General features: G+C 37.8%; 3 protein-coding genes and 2 long non-coding RNA genes across 5 annotated transcripts; 3 read left to right on the forward strand and 2 right to left on the reverse strand.

The window, feature by feature from the left end:
• Window positions 1–1,144: 1,144 nt before the first annotated feature.
• LOC106312824 (subtilisin-like protease SBT3.3) lies at window positions 1,145–4,420 on the reverse strand. Its single transcript, XM_013750488.1, has 10 exons — window positions 4,293–4,420; window positions 4,136–4,227; window positions 3,873–3,970; window positions 3,588–3,764; window positions 3,203–3,505; window positions 2,712–3,082; window positions 2,391–2,626; window positions 2,200–2,314; window positions 1,927–2,119; window positions 1,145–1,857 (listed from the first exon to the last, which is right to left on the reverse strand). Exons 1-10 carry the CDS (start codon window positions 4,413–4,415, stop codon window positions 1,301–1,303), a joined length of 2,265 nt encoding a protein of 754 aa, XP_013605942.1. The 5' UTR covers window positions 4,416–4,420; the 3' UTR covers window positions 1,145–1,300.
• Window positions 4,421–5,661: 1,241 nt separating this feature from the next.
• Window positions 5,662–10,229, reverse strand: LOC106312825 (splicing factor 3B subunit 2-like). Its single transcript, XM_013750489.1, has 17 exons — window positions 9,968–10,229; window positions 9,744–9,863; window positions 9,524–9,655; window positions 9,347–9,409; window positions 9,119–9,226; window positions 8,574–8,651; window positions 8,022–8,114; window positions 7,851–7,937; window positions 7,654–7,755; window positions 7,461–7,577; window positions 7,310–7,372; window positions 6,972–7,114; window positions 6,801–6,882; window positions 6,565–6,669; window positions 6,198–6,289; window positions 6,040–6,109; window positions 5,662–5,949 (listed from the first exon to the last, which is right to left on the reverse strand). Exons 1-17 carry the CDS (start codon window positions 10,181–10,183, stop codon window positions 5,890–5,892), a joined length of 1,731 nt encoding a protein of 576 aa, XP_013605943.1. The 5' UTR covers window positions 10,184–10,229; the 3' UTR covers window positions 5,662–5,889.
• A 1,482-nt stretch (window positions 10,230–11,711) lies between these two features.
• LOC106300035 lies at window positions 11,712–12,466 on the forward strand. The gene is made up of 4 exons (XR_001261951.1): window positions 11,712–11,763; window positions 11,840–11,997; window positions 12,069–12,189; window positions 12,291–12,466. It is a non-coding gene; the product is annotated as an uncharacterized LOC106300035 (long non-coding RNA).
• Window positions 12,467–13,681: 1,215 nt separating this feature from the next.
• Window positions 13,682–14,184, forward strand: LOC106303643. Its single transcript, XR_001262516.1, has 3 exons — window positions 13,682–13,767; window positions 13,837–13,961; window positions 14,026–14,184. It is a non-coding gene; the product is annotated as an uncharacterized LOC106303643 (long non-coding RNA).
• Window positions 14,185–14,727: 543 nt separating this feature from the next.
• Window positions 14,728–19,883, forward strand: LOC106311377 (RNA polymerase II C-terminal domain phosphatase-like 1). The gene is made up of 15 exons (XM_013748569.1): window positions 14,728–15,228; window positions 15,555–16,031; window positions 16,246–16,459; window positions 16,543–16,700; window positions 16,875–16,942; window positions 17,056–17,161; window positions 17,305–17,388; window positions 17,488–18,024; window positions 18,122–18,175; window positions 18,326–18,422; window positions 18,768–18,937; window positions 19,020–19,106; window positions 19,296–19,361; window positions 19,439–19,497; window positions 19,580–19,883. Exons 1-15 carry the CDS (start codon window positions 14,941–14,943, stop codon window positions 19,665–19,667), a joined length of 2,553 nt encoding a protein of 850 aa, XP_013604023.1. The 5' UTR covers window positions 14,728–14,940; the 3' UTR covers window positions 19,668–19,883.
• The last annotated feature ends 61 nt before the right edge of the window (window positions 19,884–19,944 follow it).

Consider the following 19,944-nt stretch of genomic DNA (forward strand, 5'->3'; position numbering starts at 1 on the left):
GGTTTTTCCCATTGGGTTTTCCTAGAAAGGTTTTTAACGAGACAACAAAGACGTTAAGCGAGAACGGATAATGACACCGGCCCCCAAGGGGGAGTGTTACGAAAGTCAAAGAAAGCAGCAGCCACCGTTTTCGTTGAAAATATAAAAAGATGTGGGGCCCGCTGCACTATTTGCACAGTAAATTTCCTTCTATATATACGAACGTTTGTGTTCGTTTGTAAACACACTATCCTTCTCCTTCAATAACACATCCTCTTTTCTTATCAGTATTATCTTCTTCGTACGGGTATAAAATTTTGCTTTATTTAAATTCCTGCAATATAATAAAATTCCAGTTCTTTTTATAACAGTAACTCAATTGTTGTTGAATTGTACGTTGATTTTTTCGTCCTCAAACTGTTTAAACCTTTAACTTTAACTGCAGTCAGACATAAATCTAGTTAGCTTTCGGATGCCTCTTTAAAAAAAATATTCTTCAGCTTATCTAAAGGAAGGTCATTTCTGTTCAAAATAAAACAACTGTACACATAAAGTGTGTCAACTAGACAATGTGTCTCTAAGTGTAAACATAAGACATAATGTGTCTCTCTATGTTTAGGGCATCTCCAATGGTGTACTCATCATTGGAATCCTTAGGTATATTATATTATTATTATTTTTTTTTAAATAGTTAAGGATTCTAATCAAATAAGTATGTCCAATAGTGTTATTCATTAGGAATCATTAAGAATAAAAAAATAATAAATTTGAAAATATTTTTAATTTTTTAAAAAAAAATTAAAACATGTTAAATTGAAATATTTATTTATTAAATTGAAATATTTATTGTGATGAAACCCGATTCGATTGAAAACCCTAATCCCCAATTACGTAACCTAATTTGCGAAGAAAACCACATGAATCCCTATGTAAATCCAAAGAATCAGAAGAGAAAGAACATAATAACCTGTCGATTCATCAAAGAGACAAACTTTTTTTTTTCTCCTCTCCACTACAAATGACACGAACACGGAAAACCCTTCACGCGATAGACAAAACTCAACTGCCACGTCAACAAGGATTCACGCAAAACAATCCTTAGGAAAGGATTGATCCTTAAGCAATATGAGTTTAATATTAATATTATATGGTTAATAGTGAAGGATTTGTACTTTAGGATTTATTAAAAACCCTCGTTGTACATGCTCTTGTGTGGTGAATAAATGAGGAAACGTTACGTTTTTTTTTCAATATGATTAGATCTTTATTATTATAATGATCTTGATTACACATTTTGAATAGAGATTTGAGTTTATGTCTCTCAAGGCTTGGTCATGATCGTTGTCTGAACAGAGACAGGGATTCTAACATCATGAACACCATCAGTCCACGTTAAGCTTCCAAAAAAGTAACCAGTGTTTACTTTATGACTCGTTTTAGCCGTCACCGCGTAAGAGAGCACCTCTCCAGAGTCAAACACGAGTGTGGTCGGGGAGACAGTGAGAGTAACACCGAGAGGAGACTCGATCACAGCTTTGTAGACTGAATTGTTTGGTCCAACGTTGGTTAGAGTTCTCGTGAGTGTGACTTCTTGATCAAGATTTGGGATCGTGATCGAAGGTAAGTTGATATCAAGAATCGATGCCACAGGAGATGGACAGTTAGTCTTTTTACCGAGGACACGAGAGATCGATGTGTCGTTATAACCAGCTGAACACATGTAACTGATGTAATCTTTGATTTCCATATCGTAAACAAGTCCAGGGTCTGCGGCGCTTTCAGGGTTTACAAGACCTCCTCCATAGTCAAATGGATCTGCAAGCTTCTTGTTTGATCCTTCAGCAAAGATAGGTTCTCCAGACTTACTTGTCCTCCAAGCTTCAAAAAAGAGATTAGATTAGTATAAGACCGTTGGTGACGTAAGAAGAAGCTGAGATGAAGAAGAACCTGTTGTGACCAAAGCTGATCTAATAGCAGCAGGAGACCAATCAGGGTGTAGACATTTGAGGAGAGCTGTGATTCCGGACACCACAGGAGTCGACATTGATGTCCCTGATAGTAGTCCAAATCCTTTGTGGCTGTCAGGATCAAGGGGACTTAGTGCCGCGAGTATGTTAACACCAGGAGCTGCTATATCAGGCTACATAGTATATAATGTGATATCAATCATCTATCAAAAATGTTTCAACTAGAGACAACAATGGCTTTAGTTATTATAACCTTGAGAATGGCTGGTGAGACAGAGTTAGGACCTCTAGATGAGAACGCAACAACCTTTGCAGCTGCAGGGGGACCGGTTAATGTCGTAGCCGCGCTTATTCTCACAGTGGGTGATCTGTGGTTTTAACATCAGATCAATAATGTTTTGTAAGAAGAATAGACAGACTTTAAATGGTTAAAGATTAGAGGACCTGGTTGTGCGGATGTATTGTAAAATGTCGGCTCCATGTTCGTAACTTGTTAAAATGTAGGGATAAGATTCATCAGGAACGCTTTGAGCTAAAATGACTGCTGCTAGACCTTCCTTTGAAACGGGTTTATTGAAAACAAGAACTGTTTTCCCCTTCATATCAGTAGTATTGTGACGGTATGACTCCAAGAAAGCTAAACCGGTTGTAATATCCGGTCCAGTGAACAAAGATTCAGCCTAATTAACACAGCAAGAAGTTAAGTGTTCAAGACTAATTGGTAATAAGAAGTTGAGTTCATGTTTTTGTATTAAGCTTACTTACATAGAAGGTTTGGTTATTGCCAAGAGTGATCTTTGTAGGAAAAGACCGGTCAAGAGTAGTTGCAGCAACGGTCAAGAACCAAGGAGCAACATTTATAACACTCTGAGCATTAGGACCATCGTTTCCTGCCGCAGCCACAACCGGAATCCCTTTAGCCACGGCGTGAAAAGCCGCGACAAAATCGACTTGATCGACCTCAGAACCCTCTGGAACATTCCCTCCTAAAGAAACCGAGAGAACATCAACCCCATCATGTATAGCATCATCATAAGCCTTCCACATATCAACTATCGAGCATCCCAGGAAGAACAAGTCCCAGCACACCTTGTACGAGGCTATACGGGCCCGTGGAGCACCACCTCGGACCGTACCTGAGAAGAATCCCACATCAGTTAGGAAAGGAAACAAAATTAAACTAGTTTCTTCTAAGAACGGTACCTTGACTCTCAAGCTAGGTTGTTTCCAGGCTAGGGTTAGGTATATATCATTACCTTGGGCTAGACCATAGAAGCTTGCATTGGAAACAAATGATCCACCAGCTATTGTGGCTGTATGGGTGCCGTGACCAATTGCATCTCTGTTGGATTTGAATTCTCTGGATTCTGTGGCCATGTATTTGCGTTTTCCTCTAATCTCCGCCATCATGCCTTTTTGGTAGTACTTAGCTCCTATAAGCTTGTTGTTGCAATGAACCGTGGCGTTAAAGTCTTCTCCAGATTCACATTTTCCTCTCCAACGCTTAGGTATTGGTCCAAAGCCTTGATCGTTGAATACCTCTGACTCTGGCCATATTCCTATGTATACATACATATATATATACATGCATGTGAGACAATGAGACATCTTATATGTATAGAGAAGAGAGTGTAGAGAGACCAGTATCCAAGAGCCCGATGATAGCATCACTGCCCATGTTGGTTTCATTGAGAAGACCTTTCACAGATGATGGAGAAGAAGAAGTTGGAACTTGATAGAGGCCAAGGTGATCCCAAGTTCTTGTGGTTTTCAGTTTCACAATCCGGTTTGGTATCACATGGATTACTGATGGGTGCTCTGTGTTAATATACAAGAATCCGGTTTAGATTACTGTCAGAGGCTAATATGATCACAAGTTCCGGTTCAAAGCTCAAATCTATTATAGATGTGAGTTGTGTTGAGTACCTGAGATTTTCTTTGCCTGGGAAGATGTAAGAAGTGCAGCAAAACCAGAGAATCCATGTTGATAGCTGTAGATCATTGAGTTATGTGCCTCTTCTTTGCTGTATATAACATGGTGAGAGATGTAAGTGAAAAAAAGACCACATGTTAAACAAAAATATAAAAAAAAAAACAGAGGCGAGATGAGTTTCTTGGGTTACAAGAAAGGGATGTACGATATTATCTGTATCGAAACATGGCATTTTGGAGATGATTAAACTAAGTACCTTTCATGCAGAGATTCAAGCATTTGATGATGAGAAGCTGTGACGAGTTCGGGATCATCATGTTCTCTTTCTCCAAGGTAAACTATATAAACCTATTAAGAAAGTTTAAAATCAGTGAACTCTTGGCGATTTTGAAAATATACATTGCGTTACATACCTTGGTGTTCTTGTTTGTGCCTCCTGCAGATGCAAGATGACTCAGCTCCGTGTTAAGAAATAGGACCAAAGAAAATGAAAATAGAAGCACAAGCCTATGACTTTGTAAATATGAGTTCTTCATTTTCTGAAGTGAGAAGTGTAAGTGGCAGAGATAACCTCTATGGTTCTTTATATAGGCTGATTGAATAATTCATGGTGGAGTTTTGGGTTAGACTCAAAATCGGTTTGGTTCGGATTGGTTCGATTTTGTTCCGGGTTATGTTTGGGTTTGTCTCTTCTTGTATGTGTTATTACTTCCCACAAAAGAAGCTTTAGTCTTCTTTTTAAAAAATACCCACTTATGTTAAAGGGGTTATCAACTTGTCATTTATTAAAATTGTTTACTTGCTAGAAATACATGGTTTATTCACCTAATGTTCTATAAGAGGATATCAATCATATGATTCCTGTCTAACTAAACTATAGGATTCCTAGCTTAGGAAGCTGTTAGACAATGAGTCATGTTCCATGACTGACACAATTAGTTAGAGACGATTATATCTTGATAGAGACTTCTAAACTTATAGATTGGATTATAGTGGAGAGAACCGAATCCAACCTTTTCATTTATGGGCATAAGGTGTTGACAACAGAAAGAAGAGTTACTTACCAGTGAGTGTGCAAAACAATATGAAAATATATGTTTGTGGTAAATTTCTATTCCTATCTATGTTCTTAATTACACTCAATTTGTTTTGTTCTCCTATCTGCCATTTAGATCCAACTAATCTAATAATATGCCAAGATATATTTGTCAATGAATCACTGTCTGTGTTATGTTCATATATGTATTCTTTTCAGTTTGAAAATTTATGCCAAGATATATTTTAAATTGATCGGGTGCACTGTCTTAAATCTGATTTCACACATATTTAGATTGACTGAACATGAAAGCTCGGTAAACAAAAATTGCAAACATTAATCATTGTGTAATTATATTAGTGAGTAAATCCACTTAGGTTAAAACCTTGAAGGCCTTCACTTCTCAGTTCTCACTTCTCACACAGAAAAACGAGTGAAGAGAAAGAAAGGCAAAGGCGCATGGCGTGGTAAGGCTGCGAATAACGAGTGGCCGTGATAATCTTCCAGTTGTCACCGCCACATTGCTCTTCCGGAATGAGGTGTACGTGACCTAATCATTTGAATTCAGTGTTTATTGGAGTTCATATGTCAAAATGCGAGACACCACACTAACTCGACGACATTCAATGTTTCTTCATTAATTATATTTTGTTACGTCATAGAAATACGACTCTTTAAAACAGATCATGTTACAGTAGCACATAACTTAAGTTCTAAAACAAGGCAAGAACCATGGAACGATCTCATACAGAAACGATGTTGTTTATTCTTCAAGTTTCATAAGTTTATTTCAGGCTTTTAGACTTCGAATTTGTTCAAACAAGTGTGTTTTTTTTACTTCAGGTAACACATAGCATTTAGGTTTTTTCTAAACTCAAAATATCTTCTACCCCACCTCCCTTTCTCCTTCAGGGTTATGTAAAGCTAAACACATTCTCAGGAAAATGAATTCACTCTATCTCACACAAGCTTCTTCAAAACTTGAAATCTTTCTTTTTCTTCCCTTCCTTGTCACGCTTCCTTTTCTTCGAATTCTGTAACCATTCCACCAAAGTAAAAAATGTGTTAATCATCCCGCATTCACATCAATAGTGTTAAAACATATATAAATGAAGTCTATTTACCTCGGCCACCATGTCACTGAAGTCCTCTGGCTTATTGCGCAGTTTCTCCTCTTCTCTTGCCTCCTCATACCTTTCCAAAATCACAATGTATAGTTTAGAACACTATTCCTTATCTTAATGTCGAGATTAAAATCAACACAGGTGTTACTACTACTTACTTGGCAGGTAAAACATTCTCCAGGGCATCCAGCTCTTCTGGCTGTAAGCTAACGTCCACACGATCTGTCTTTTGTCCTTTCAACAAATCAACCTGTTCAAAAATAGTCACAATTGCATAAGTTTGCGACTTATCATAAAAAACATAACATCGAGGAGGCATATACCAAAACTTCATAGACACTACCTAATACCGGCAATTCTCAAAACAACACACGGACTTGAAGGATACTAAAAACTAATACACAGCCTATTGACTCAACAATCTAAAAAGATCAAAATTATATCTAAATTTTCAAGCCTTAATTCTAACCAACCATGAATTGCTATCAATTAAGTATCTGGAAATTTTAAGTATCGATTGCTTACCCTTCTCGCTCCTGTCTTGTCCTGAGTACCAGTTTTAATGACGTATGTGTGTGTGGTTCCCAGCACTGTTCCAGGAGCAACACTCTCTCCCTTTTCTTCAAGTACCTTTCAGATATTAAAAAAGAACCAACCACTCGAGTTAGTAGTGAAATTTCGCTTTACGTCTAATAAAGAGAATGCTCCCACAAGGTGGAAGATAAAGTGAAGATGCATAAATAAAAGATTAGGTTCGCTACCTGATACAGAGGCCTATCGGGTTCCTTTCTCTGTTCCTTACGAAGCTCAATTGCATCCGGTGTCTCAATGCCAGTTGGAGTGCTGCAAAAAGGGGAAAATCATTCAGTTTCATATTTATATTATATTATGAGCAAACAGATACACCTCGTCGCGAAAAGGTAAAATAATACCTTGACAGTGTATCAACCGATTCCATGCCGTCTTCTAGTTCCTCTTCATCCATCTCCTCTTCTTGTTCATCTTCCTCCTCTTCCTCTTCTTCTTCTTCTTCCTCCAAATCACCCCAGTGCTTGCTCTTATCAATAGGCTCGTCCTAATATCATGATAAAAAAAGAACCATCACATTGTATCAACAAAATATGATGATTTTGAAATAGTTCACAAGAAGCCTATATGTTATAGTTTCAGTCCACTTTTTTCAAAACGCACAAACTATCCTTTATGCTGAATTCCTTCCACGTAGAATATAGAATTTTAAAACAGAACACAGGGAGGAGAAAATACTTACTTCATAATTGGGCTGATCTTGTTGCTGGACGCCAAAGACATCTCCATACAATGGACGTCCAAACTGCATAACACAAACAACGGGAAGCAACAAAAATATGTTAGTGAATGGCACGGAAAGTTAACTGAAGTAAGGATATAGATATATATACCTCATCAACTGGAGGTTTCCCCCAGCCACCAGTATAACCAAAGCTAGCTCCATGCGGTATAGGAGCATTAAGACCAGGAATTTTCAGGTGTGGGTAAGACCGCGGAGGACCATATCGCTGTTGGAGAAAGATTTTTTAGTAAACAATTCCATTTCAATCAGAATAATCATGAAGACAGGTCATAATAAATTACCTGCATACTGATTAGCCATGGGGGAGGAGCACCTTCAGCCATACCAAGAGCTTCTTTCAAGCCATGCGACAATGTTCCTGGTTTCGTTTCCCTCAGTTTAACCTATTTCCCAATTATTGCAATTAGATTCAGGTACACAAAGCAATAAAACCAAGCAGTGAAATAAACGATAAAGATGCAAAATCACAAGAGAGTACCTCAAATTCTTTCCCTTCAAAATACAAATCTCCAAGCGCTGTCAGCTTCGGCTTTGTTTGGTATTTGAAGAACGCATCATGGAGGACCTGCGAAAGAAAGGAATTATCTTCACTTATCAGTTAAAGAACAGATATCAATGCACACCACAGTGAAAAATTATAGAGGGGAACCTGGTAGTCAATGTCCATCTTTCCCATCTTTGGTTGCATACGCTCTCGTTGCTTTTGCTTCAACTTTTTACCATCTTCTTTCTCAATGTAAGCCTGCACAAGAACCACAAAGTAATTAGCTCTGACTAGTAGAAGCAGTAGGACTTACACCTAAACACATCAAACTTAAACTGATAAAGAACAATTTGATTTGAAAATATTAAATGTTAACAAGAACAAATGAAAGTATAGAACAGAGTGTATGAGTGAGATTGACAAGAAAGAGAGTTCCTCAAAAGCACAGAAGAAATGAAATTTGCATCCAGAAATCTAGTTGAATGAGTTAAAAAGAGAGGCAGGCCATTGCGTAGAGAAAGCTTAGGTTTGGTATACAATTTGAAAAAGGGAAAGTAAAAGTGAAACATTAAGATTTTCAAACTTTTATAATGACAGCATTAGTTCTATTCTAATATATATTTAGTATTTCTATAAAACCAAAACACCTAAGGAGTAAAATATGTGCAGGTGAATAGAAAAACAAAATAATGGTGTTCATTGTCCAAGAGAAGATACCTGTCTAATTTTCTGAATGCCGGTGGCAGCAATGAAATCAGGAAGATGAAATGGCAGCTTCTCTATACCGCGCTTTCCCTGCAAAAATTAATACCCCGCTGAGATGCCACCAACTTAAGAAAAAGAGAGCAAGCAACACAATAGCCTAACCGCAAAGAAACATGACTGAATCCTATGAGTAATACATAACCAGATGCATCTTAAAACAAGATCACTAAAATGCATACAAAACCAGATACATCTAGATGTACATAAAACACTTTTCCTCAAAGACGCATCAAACGTCTCCAAAGACTAAGCACCAAATAATTCATGCATAGAAGGAACAAAAAAAGGGCCATCTCCAGTTACACCTACAAGTCCAGGGCCAGGCTCCAAGGTTTATCACAGACGTTCTCCTGCAAGAGGCACATATATTGGTATAAGGAACTTAATTCGCATGATGATTTCTATCCCTATTGTTATAATTCTCCTGTGTGACACACCCACAAATCACAGAAACATAATAATTAGCTAACAGCATCATTACTAGAAATATTACAAACCTGCAAATACTTTCTCTTCTGGGACCAATGCCTCGGCACAGGAACTGTATTCCGGTACGACTTCAAAAACACCAACAACTTAGGGTCAGCTGAAGTAGCGTCCCAGACCTAAAAACATTAAAAAATAAAAGTTAGAAATAAATAAAACATAGAGAGCTACTACTACACTACACAAAGCATTAACTATCCATATTTGGAACTCATAGAAAAGTATAAATGCATCCTTACCTCAACGACATCAGGCCTAGCGGATACCTGCTTCAGCTCAGCAATCTTCATCCTCCGTTCAAGCTGAGAAAAAATAAAAATAATCACAACTTTAGGAATCTAAGAAAGAATGTAGTATACTGAGCTAAGAATAAAAAAAACGAACAAGAGGAGAATAATTAGTTTTGAGATTAGAACCTTCTTCTGCTTATTAGAGATTCCCTTCTCTTTTTGCTCATTGCCTTGATCTTCCTCGTCAGCATCAGAATCTGAGTTAACCTTCTTTCTCACATCATTGTTCTCCTCAGACTCATCCTTCTCAGCGTCGTCCTAGTCAAGCAAAAACAGTATCATCAAGATCTAAGCATTAACAAACATTTTAAGTCACGCCAAAAGAGCCAAACGAAAAGAGTTTTACCTCAGAGGCAACAGGTTCCCGAAAGTTGAACTTCTCAAAGATCTCCTTAAACTCATCGCTGAAACCATCTCCAAACTCGGCTTGTTCTGCTACATACTCTATCACAATCTGCTCAGAGGCCTATGAGGAAGCAAAGATCATACATCATTAATCAAAGAAAATCAATCGCAAACCCTAGAAAATCTCCAATCGCTAGAATGCGAGAATAAGGAAACAAATATTACCTGTTGCTGCGGATCTGCCTTCTTCTTAGAATCAGAAGCCTCCGCGTCTTCAACATCGGCATGAGATGACTTCTTGTTCTTCTTCTGCTTCCGCCTGCGGCGGCGACGGTCGCTCTCACGGGATTTCTTAGAAGAAGCGGTGATGTTACCGTTGGCAGCATCTCCGTCAGGAACGACGATGTTATCGTGTGCGGCGGTTGCTGATTCGGCGGTCATATTCGGGGAAGTTTCACAGTCGGCGATGCAGAGAGAGCAGAAGAAGAGCTCGTAGATGAATAAGGAAATCAACCAAGGGTGAGGCAATCTTATATTTATATTCGATTGTATCTTCGGATCGGTTTGGTACAATTTGGTTTATCGGTAAGTCGGTTCCGATTCATTGAATGATCGATTTTGATCATGTTTGGGTCCAAACTAGTTAATTGAACAAGTATTTAGAGAAAACGAATGGGCCAACAGGCCCGGTACGCCTCATTTGTTTATCGATTATATAAAAGCATGTTAATTAGTTACTAATTAAAAATCACATACTTACTGCCATTTAGATGTTTTTTTTCAACTAAAATCACAACATTAGTTACCATAAAAATTAAAAAAAAATTGATTTCTTTTTAGGTTCTACCACCATCAATACTTTTTATTTTGCTAATCACTTAGAAATTATAAAAACAAACATCAATCTAACTACCATGAAATTGATATATTTTATATTTAATTTTAAAAAAAATTATATATGTAAGTTAAAACGGCATATCATCTTTTCAGACTATCATATCATTTTCCGTTCGTATATGTGAAAGTAGTTGTAAAACAAAATATTATAAGTAGGAGATGGTGAAATCATGTGAAGATGTAATGAAGAAGTAAATACATAATAAAATATATTTATAATTTTAACAAACTATGATAAAAATTTATTTTATTTTATTAATAAAAACTCGTTATGAATCAGAAATAGTGACAGAAAAATTAGAAAATAATTGGAGATTCTCATATTTTGCCCACAATGATGAATTTAAAACTAATTAAAGTTGTGAATGTGTAAAAAAGCAAATAAAAAGAAAAACATGAGAGATATTATTAATTATGTGAAAGTAGTAATATTAAAAATAAATAGAATTAATGGTTGGAAAAGGAAATAATTTTCTGTAGCAACTAAATTGTCATTTTATTCCACAAAATAACATGAACTAATTTTTTTTAGTTTTTACCATTTACTTTTAAAAAAAATAGACAAAATAGAAAGATTTCTATAACATTTCAAATTTGACTTTTTGCACCAGAACAAATTTGACTTTTTTTGGCATCATACTATCATAGCAATCCCACTATATAAAAGGGCTTAATTATGGATGTTCTGAAGGGTGCCACCTAGGCCAAATATTCTCATCCAATCATTTTGCCACGTCACTTTCCAATTAAAATCCCACATATTCGAACGGGCTTCGTGCGGGCTTACTCAATCTCTGTTGTGTGGGCCAGATTATTCAATTTCTCCCAGCCCATCATCCCTCATCTCCGTATTGGCGAGACTCAAGCCAAAGCTTCCAAAGCTTTCTCCTCCTCTCAACAACCCTAATCGTCGTCTCCCCATTTCTCTTTCCCCCATGTCGATTCAATTCCTCTTCCACAAATCTTCCCGCAAAACGCCTCCGATGAAAGGGCTGAAACTTCAATGTTCTTCCTTAAACCTCCATTCAAGATCCATGCGGACCTTCCAGATCGCCCATTCAAGATCCATGCGGACTCTCACAATAAGTGAGATTGCTGCGTTCCTCAAACGTGAGCCTGCTAAGGTAAATCCCATTTCGTGATTAGAATCAAGCACTTTTCTCAATTTAATTGCTCACAACTATTGGGATGTTATTTTAGGTTGCCTACTTTGACTGCATTGCCACAATTGATGATGTCAAGCTTGGGGCTGAGTGGTATTACATTGCTTGCAAAGATTGCCAGACCAAGCTAAACCGTGGTCCGACAACCTTGCTTTGTCCAAAATGCCGCAATGAAGATGCTACTGCATTAGCCAAGTAAGATTCTCCTGTCACATATGTTTCCATCCGACAATGCATATATACTAATCACTTGCTATTTGAACTAGCTATCGGGTGGAGCTTTCTGTCTATGATAATGAGGAGCAGTGCACGTTCATCATCCTCGGAGATACTGGAAAAGAGCTCACTGGCAGAAAAGCATCAGAGTTGATTGACGCCTATGTTCAGGTAATTGTTGTTCTGTTGATACATGAGCAGATTTTCATAATCTTGACACATATTATAATCACAAAGTCTACCAATTTGATAAATGAATTTTATTACATTAGGAGAACGGTGGAGATGAGGCTGAGCTTGAAGTTCCACTGCCACAGTGTTTTATTGACACAATTGGCCAGACAAAGAAATTCAGGATCAAGGTCTCCCCCTACAATTTCACTTCAACCCGACTTTCCTTGACTGCTACCAAGATAATCTCACCAGCAGTTTTACCACCAAATAATACGCCACTTTCTCTTCTTGGCGCACAAAACCATCGTCCAGGAGCTGAAGTGGAAATCTTAGAGGTAGCTGAGAGCAGTGGTGGTGGTGCTTCGGCCACTGACGACCAGAAGGAAGCTAAGCGTATCAAGCGTAGTGGCTAGATCTCATACACCAAAATCACTCCACCAGTGGCTGGTACAGACTGTCTAGTCAGCATGCTTCCCTAATAACAGTCTTATTTCTCTTTAGTCATTTTGTTTTCCATTTTGCTAAGACAATTTCATTTTGCTAAAACGTTATGGATTTCTTATCTTATTAAGTTGTTTGGTTTTCATTCCTACCTTGGTTATGCAGTCTTATAAATTTTATGTATTCGTATTCATTATTGTATTATGAAGAGGTCAACATAATACAATGCATGAATCGAATAAGGAAAACGTACGATCCATGCATTGATACGTTTGCGTCCAGCTGTTAATTATTACAGTTCGATCTACCACAAATAGAATATTAATTTGTTCAACCTTAACTGACTCAATAGAATATTCTTCAAACCTAATAACAATACTTAAAAAAAAAAAAAACACACCCTAACTATGTTCACTTCAAAAAAATTTAAAAAAAATTGCACAAAACAAAATAATTCTCATCCTTATCTATGTAGCACATGCAGCACAAGATCAAAGCAACTGGGGCAACACCCTCAGACCTCATCCAATAATCGTTAGGATCTTTAGGGTCTGGCCCATCACAAATCACAAAAAAAAAAAGATGATTTTCTAGGAACAACTTTCATCTGTCTTGACATCCAGGTTTGTCTAAAATTCCTATTTTTAATTATTCCAACTATATTTCAAATGATTGCTTCTAACCACTAAACATGAACAAAAAATGGAGGGGAAGGTGCCTATTTCTACGTCTGACACAATGTACCAACGCTTCGAGGAAGGGAAAATTTATCACATTAGATATTTTAATCTCCTCCCCAATAACCAACGTTACAGGTTTACTGATCAACCATACAAAATCAATATCAAAGAAACAACAACTATTACACTGATTCAAGAAAACATTCCACCGATCCCTTCATGCATATTCCGGCCCCAACGCTACACCCAGTTGATCAGCTTAGCAAGTGAAACCAACTTCCTACCAGTTAAAAAAAAAACAAAAACTCTCTCACATAAAAATAAATCCTAATTTTTTTAAAAACAACCAAATTATTCCTACAGAGGTTGTTGGCCGCATTTGCCTCATCCAAGGTAGTGATTTATATAACCACTACACAGATTCAAAAATCATCATTGGATTGCGTTTAGACAGGTACAAACTTTTTATTAAGTAATAATTGGTTTACAACTAAACAAAATCTAATACAATAATTATTTGTAGATCAAAATTGGTACGTCTAACTTTATGGGACAAGGAGGCGTCTAATTTGAGGGAGTTACATCGCATATCAACAAGGAAAAACCATGTCGTAATCATCACAAGTATCATTCCACGGATACATGAAGGTAATAAACTAAACATAAACTTTACAAAAAAACTAAATGCTAACAAATATTTCACCTTTTTCAGGAAAACTATCACTCACAGCAACACCTAGAGCGCGCTTCTACTTTAACAACGAAATTGATATCATTCAACGCTTCCAAAAGAGGAATAAACTGCTATCCTAAGCCTCATAGCAAACGCCACCAGTCTACTTTTAAAACATTTACGTTACAACTTCCTACATCAATTAAATTGTCACACACAAAGATTATTTTCTCATTCAAGTATCGAATTCCTCAAAACTATTTATTATTCATTCTTACAGTTGTTTTTTTTTTTAAAAAAACACCGCTTCGAACTTCTCCCTTGTATAAAAAAAAACAAACTTAACTTATCCTTTCAGAAATTGAAAAACACACAATTTTAATTCACCTGATTTTTATTAAACATGTAATCCGCGCGCAGCGCGGACGCCGGCCCTAGTTTTGACTAATAATGAATGAAGCAAATATATTTCCTTTCCATCAAAGTCAATTATATTTATTTTCCTTCTACAATACTTTTTTTTTTTTGAACAAACTCCTTCTACAATACTATATTATGTTTATTACTATTTACAGAAACTCGTTTTCCTTTAAAAACCTAATGCGTATCAGAAGTTATTATTAACAATCCGACTCTTCGCTTATCTCTGGAACTTCCGTTTCTCCTCCCGCAGTATCGTCAACTTTCGAACGAAACCACTCTTTTCATTAACGATAGGTTCATTGGAAAAGACCCCAAGTATTAGGTTTTTTTTCGTTTGTGGATTTACAGATCTAGAGGACACAAAAAGAAACTAAAAATTTCAGTTATTTTCATCTACCCTATCTATCAAAGTCGATTCCTTTTCCCTTTGTTATCTGCTGAGAATCAAAGCCAATGGATTTCGAATAAAGCAAAGACCTTTGATGAACTAATTTGAGTTTGAGACAATAAAACATCCATTGATCTAAGGATATGTATAACAGTAATAGAGTACAAGTGTACCATGAAGACGTGAGGGTTGGGGAGATGGAGATACACCCTCCAAGGGAAGACGACGTGATGAAGCAAAGGGCAGTCATGGAGGAAGTGAAGATGGGAATCAAAATTAGCAGTTTTTCTCAACCTAGCAAGAGATGTACTCCTCTTGCAGTGCTTACTACCATTTCATCTTCTGGACTTTGTTTCAAACTTGAAGCTTCGCCTACTCCTGCTCATGAGCCTCTCAGTGTCTTCCACTCGTCATGCCTTAGGGACCAGAAGGTATACTATACCTTGTGGAAACATCTAAGGGCCCTACTCAGACTATGCACTAAAGTTATAAACACATGAAAACTGGGATTTTTAGTCATCTCTTAGCTTCCTTAATGCCAGAGTTGCATAAAGTTTGAGGCTTTGGAAACATCTTTTAGATTCCTTAATGCCAGAGTTGCATAAAGTTTGAGGCTTTGGAAACATCTTTTAGCTTCCTTAATGCTAGAGTTTCATAAAGTTTGAGGCTTTAGGATCCTTTCCTGAACTAACTTGTGATTGTATATGAACTATGTTATCCTCACACGTGTTATTTTTTGGATCATTGTTTCTTGCAGACTGCAGTAATGTCCCTTGGTGTGGAAGAGCTCCATTTGGTTGCCATGTGCTCGGAGGATATCAACAATGACCGTCCTTGTTTCTGGGCGTTTACTGTTGCTCCTGGAATTTATGATTCATGTCTTGGCATGTTGAATCTTAGATGTCTGGCGATTGTGTTTGATCTTGATGAGACACTCGTAGTGGCCAATACCCTGCACACATTTGAGGTTAAAATGGAGGGGTTGCTCCGGAGAATGAGCAGCGAGGTGGACCCTCGACGCCGTGCTGTTATGGTGGCTCAGATGAAGCGTTATCAGGATGACAAAAATCTGTTAAAGCAGTACGTTGAAAGTGACCAGGTTGTTGAAAACGGGGAGGTGATTAAAGCACAATCTGAAATTGTCCCTGCCTTGTCTGACAACCATCAGCCTCTTGTTCGTCCTCTGATAAGGTTGCAAGAGAAGAACATTGTCTTGACTCGCATTAATCCAATGGTATGCAAAGTCTTGAAATTAGTATATGTATCTTAGTTTCTGTTCCCTGTATGTTTATATGTTTGGTGCTTACTACACTTTTAAAAGACAGTTAAGTAGTAGTGTGTTTACACTTGAGAAATAATCTACAATTATTAGTTCGTTCCTTTATTGAGCACCTATATTGCTCTTAATGCTTGTGGCTAAGACTCAATGTCTGTATATTTACACACAGAAACGTGATACAAGTGTTCTTGTGAGGTTGAGGACTTCATGGGAGGAACTTCGAAGCTATTTGACAGCAAAAGAGCAGCGCAAGCGTTTTGAAGTATATGTTTGCACAATGGCTGACAAAGATTACGCCTTAGAGATGTGGAGGCTCCTTGATCCAGAAGGGAATTTGATAAACGCAAATGACTTGCTGGCTCGCATTGTTTGTGTGAAATCTGGTACAATTTTTTTTCTTATACAATGCTTATTATTTGACATGACATCCTTTCTTACATGCTTGTATGTAAATTAACCACCACAGGCTTTAAGAAGTCATTGTTCAATGTGTTTCTCAATGCCACCTGCCATCCGAAGATGGCACTGGTAATTGATGATCGCCGGGAAGTTTGGGACGAGAAGGATCAGCCAAGGGTGCATGTGGTTCGTGCATTTGCTCCCTACCATTCTCCTAAAGCTGAAGTAAGTATAACTTTAGGGGGAAACAAATCAAAGCCTTCTAAGTTCTAAACCATAAGCTAGCTTTTGTGGTGAGGGTCTTTGTAGGCTTGGTTTGGGTCCAAATCGTATCAGAAGCCATAGTCTTTAATACTTTAAATGATTGGTGTTACATATAGCTCATTTCCTTTTCTGCAGGCAGCTGCAACACCGGTACTGTGCGCTGCCAAAAATCTTGCTTGCGTTGTCAGAACTGGATTTTTCAAGTAAGATGTAAATTTTGATAATCCACGTTTGTGTCCTTCACATCTCTACTTAACTCAAAGGATACTTCCTTAGTACATTCTGACGGTAGAATTGTATTTGAACTTGGTAACAGGCATTTCGATGATAGTCTGCTACCAAGGATTGCTGAAATATCTTATGAGAATGATGTTGAAGATATTCCATCACCTCCTGATGTAAGCCATTACTTGGTGTCTGAGGTTAGTCGTCAATGATTGTGAGCAGATAAAATAGTTTATGTTCTTCCAGGCACTCTGGGAGCTTGTGTCAATGATATGCTACAATGTAGATTGTACTCACCCTCTAGACTGCTTCTCAGTAGATTATTCTCTTTTCAATATAGGACGTGACATCTGGTTTAAATGGAAACAAAGATCCACTTTCTAGTGACAAGATGGCTGATGCTGGAGTGGGGAGAATACTGAAGGTGGTTACATTTTTTGGCTTGATTTTTTACATAGTTTCTGTGCTGATGTTCCATTAAGGATACCAACTACAGTTGAATACATTTTTCCCTTTTATTCAGGAGGCAATTTGTGGATCTTCAGCTGCCCTTCCGGCTGCAAATACAGATCCAAGAATAGCTGCTCCCGTTCAGCAACCCATTGCTTCTGCTTCTTATGTTTCCGCTCCAGTACCAGTACCAGTACCAGTACCAGTACCAGCACCAGTCCCAGTCCCAGTCCCAGTCATGCAACAAGCACCGCAACCATCAGCTATCGCCTTTCCAAGCATTCAGTTTCAACAACCGGCAATAGTAGCTACACACCTGGTTCCCTCAGAGCCAAGTTTGCAAAATTCTCCGGCTAGTGTGGAAGGTGAGGTACCTGAATCAGAGTTAGATCTAGATACCAGGAGGAGGCTCCTCATATTGAAACATGGACAAGATCCTAGAGATGCTGCTCCAAGTGAACCTTCATTTCCAAAGAGACCGCCAGTTCAAGCTCCACCTCCACATGTGCAGCCAAGAAATGGTTGGTTTGCTGCTGAGGAGGAGATGGATCCAAAAACAGAGAATCCCGTTGGATTACTGCATGAGATTGCTATTAAATGCGGAACTAAGGTGTGTAATCATGATCATGAGTAGTTGATTACCATTAATTCCATTCGCGAGTTGATTCCTATATATATATATATATATATATTCCATGACATTGTAGGTGGACTACAAACCGGGTTTGGTTGCTAGTACAGATATGCGGTTCTCTATTGAGGTACTTATAACATCTGTTTTGCAATTACCAAGCTTTTTCTCTTAGATGTTGTATTGCTCTGAGTTATTTTGATGGAACCTATGCCCTCTTCCCTTCCTTAGATGAGTTACTTTTGTTGACTGTCCATTTAATCTATGTTTTTCATTGCAGGCTTGGTTTTGTGGTAAAAAAATTGGAGTAGGGATTGGGAAATCGAGACGAGAAGCCCTGCAGAAGGCTGCTGAATTTTCAATCCAGAACTTAGCTGGTAAGACGTTTTGATTCATGAAGTACTCGCGTTTTAAATTTTGTTGCTAAACCACCTTCACATTGTTGGTACCCTATTCTACGGTAGGGTGTAGACCTCAATTTTTCAACTAAGCTTGTATTTTTCAATAGTTTATCAACCACTCTCAAAAGAGTTGCCAATGCTATTATTAGACCCATATCAATGAGTATGATAGTTGCCACCACAGATGGTTGCGTGTCGGTATGTTAGGATATCACATTAACAGATGGTTTTTAGAACTTAAATGTATCACAAGGCTGTGGGTCCCTTGTGACATGTCTTGGATATGTGAGCAGTTGGCTTATTGTTACTCCTTTTCTGCAGATATATATTTGTCCCGTGAAAATGGCGACGCAGGACCAAGTCACAGGGATGCAGGCCCCCTTACTAATCAGACATCTGCTGGATATGAAAAAGCGATGCCAGTTGCTACATATACAAGATTAGAAGGCTCTATTAGGCACACTGGCTCCATTCCTACGCTCAGGGAACTGGTACGCATCTCCGTAATCTGAATACTGTTGCTCTCTCAATTTTCTCATCTTTGATATCTGTCTGCCCTTAACCAAATTCCAGTGTGCATCGGAAGGTTGGGAGCTGTCTTTTCAATCTCAGCGTCCACTTCAACCTGACATGGTCCACAATGATGAATTTCATGCTAAGGTTAGCACACTTATGAAGATTATAGCAGAGATGTGTCAAATTTAATTGAAATTATTGATAGAAAACTTCTTAATTCTAGACGGCAGTGATTGAAAGAAAAAAGATCCATGACATGTCTTCACGGCTTATCAGTCTATACCAGTATCTGAAGTTGATACCCCTCTTCATTCTTTCTGTAATGTGTTTCAGGTTGCAATAAATGGACGTGTTTTAGGGGAAGGAGTTGGATCAACATGGGAGAAAGCTAGAGTGCATGTAAACCAACTAAATCCTTGCCTCTACTCTGGTCACATTGTTTTCTTTGTCTGATGTTTATTTTTTTATATCTTTAGGCTGCTGAGAGAGCACTGGGTAATGTGAGACCATTGCTTCAACGACAAGTATCTTCAAGGTTTGTTGTTTTTATCTTTAATTATTGAAACTAGATTTGTTAATAGTTGATACATTTCTTAGAACATGTTGATGTTCTTCAGATCGTTCGGTGGGATGTCAAACAAGCGTCTGAAGCCAAACTTTCAACGGTCCATGCAACGGATGGCATCTTCAGGAAGATCCTCTTAACAAAAATCATGTCTGCATTTTAATTCCATTGTCTCTTACTTTAAAAGCTACATAGGCAATTTCTTTGACAAGTTCTCTTGTTCCCCAAACAGTTAACCACTGATAGAGAGATTATGCTTTTTTGTTTTGTGTAATTACATGTTTTAACTCAAGATTTTTGTGTACTTTATCAGACATTCTGAGTAGAAGCTACACAGCTTGAGGGGCAAAGAGAAGACCTAAGCATGCTTGTTTGGCTTCTTCTCAGGCTGTAAGTTACTCAGTATATATCAGTAAA

The sequence above is a fragment of the Brassica oleracea genome, chromosome C1 (assembly GCF_000695525.1).
Source record: "Brassica oleracea var. oleracea cultivar TO1000 chromosome C1, BOL, whole genome shotgun sequence".
In the NCBI taxonomy this organism is placed as follows: domain Eukaryota; kingdom Viridiplantae; phylum Streptophyta; class Magnoliopsida; order Brassicales; family Brassicaceae; genus Brassica; species Brassica oleracea.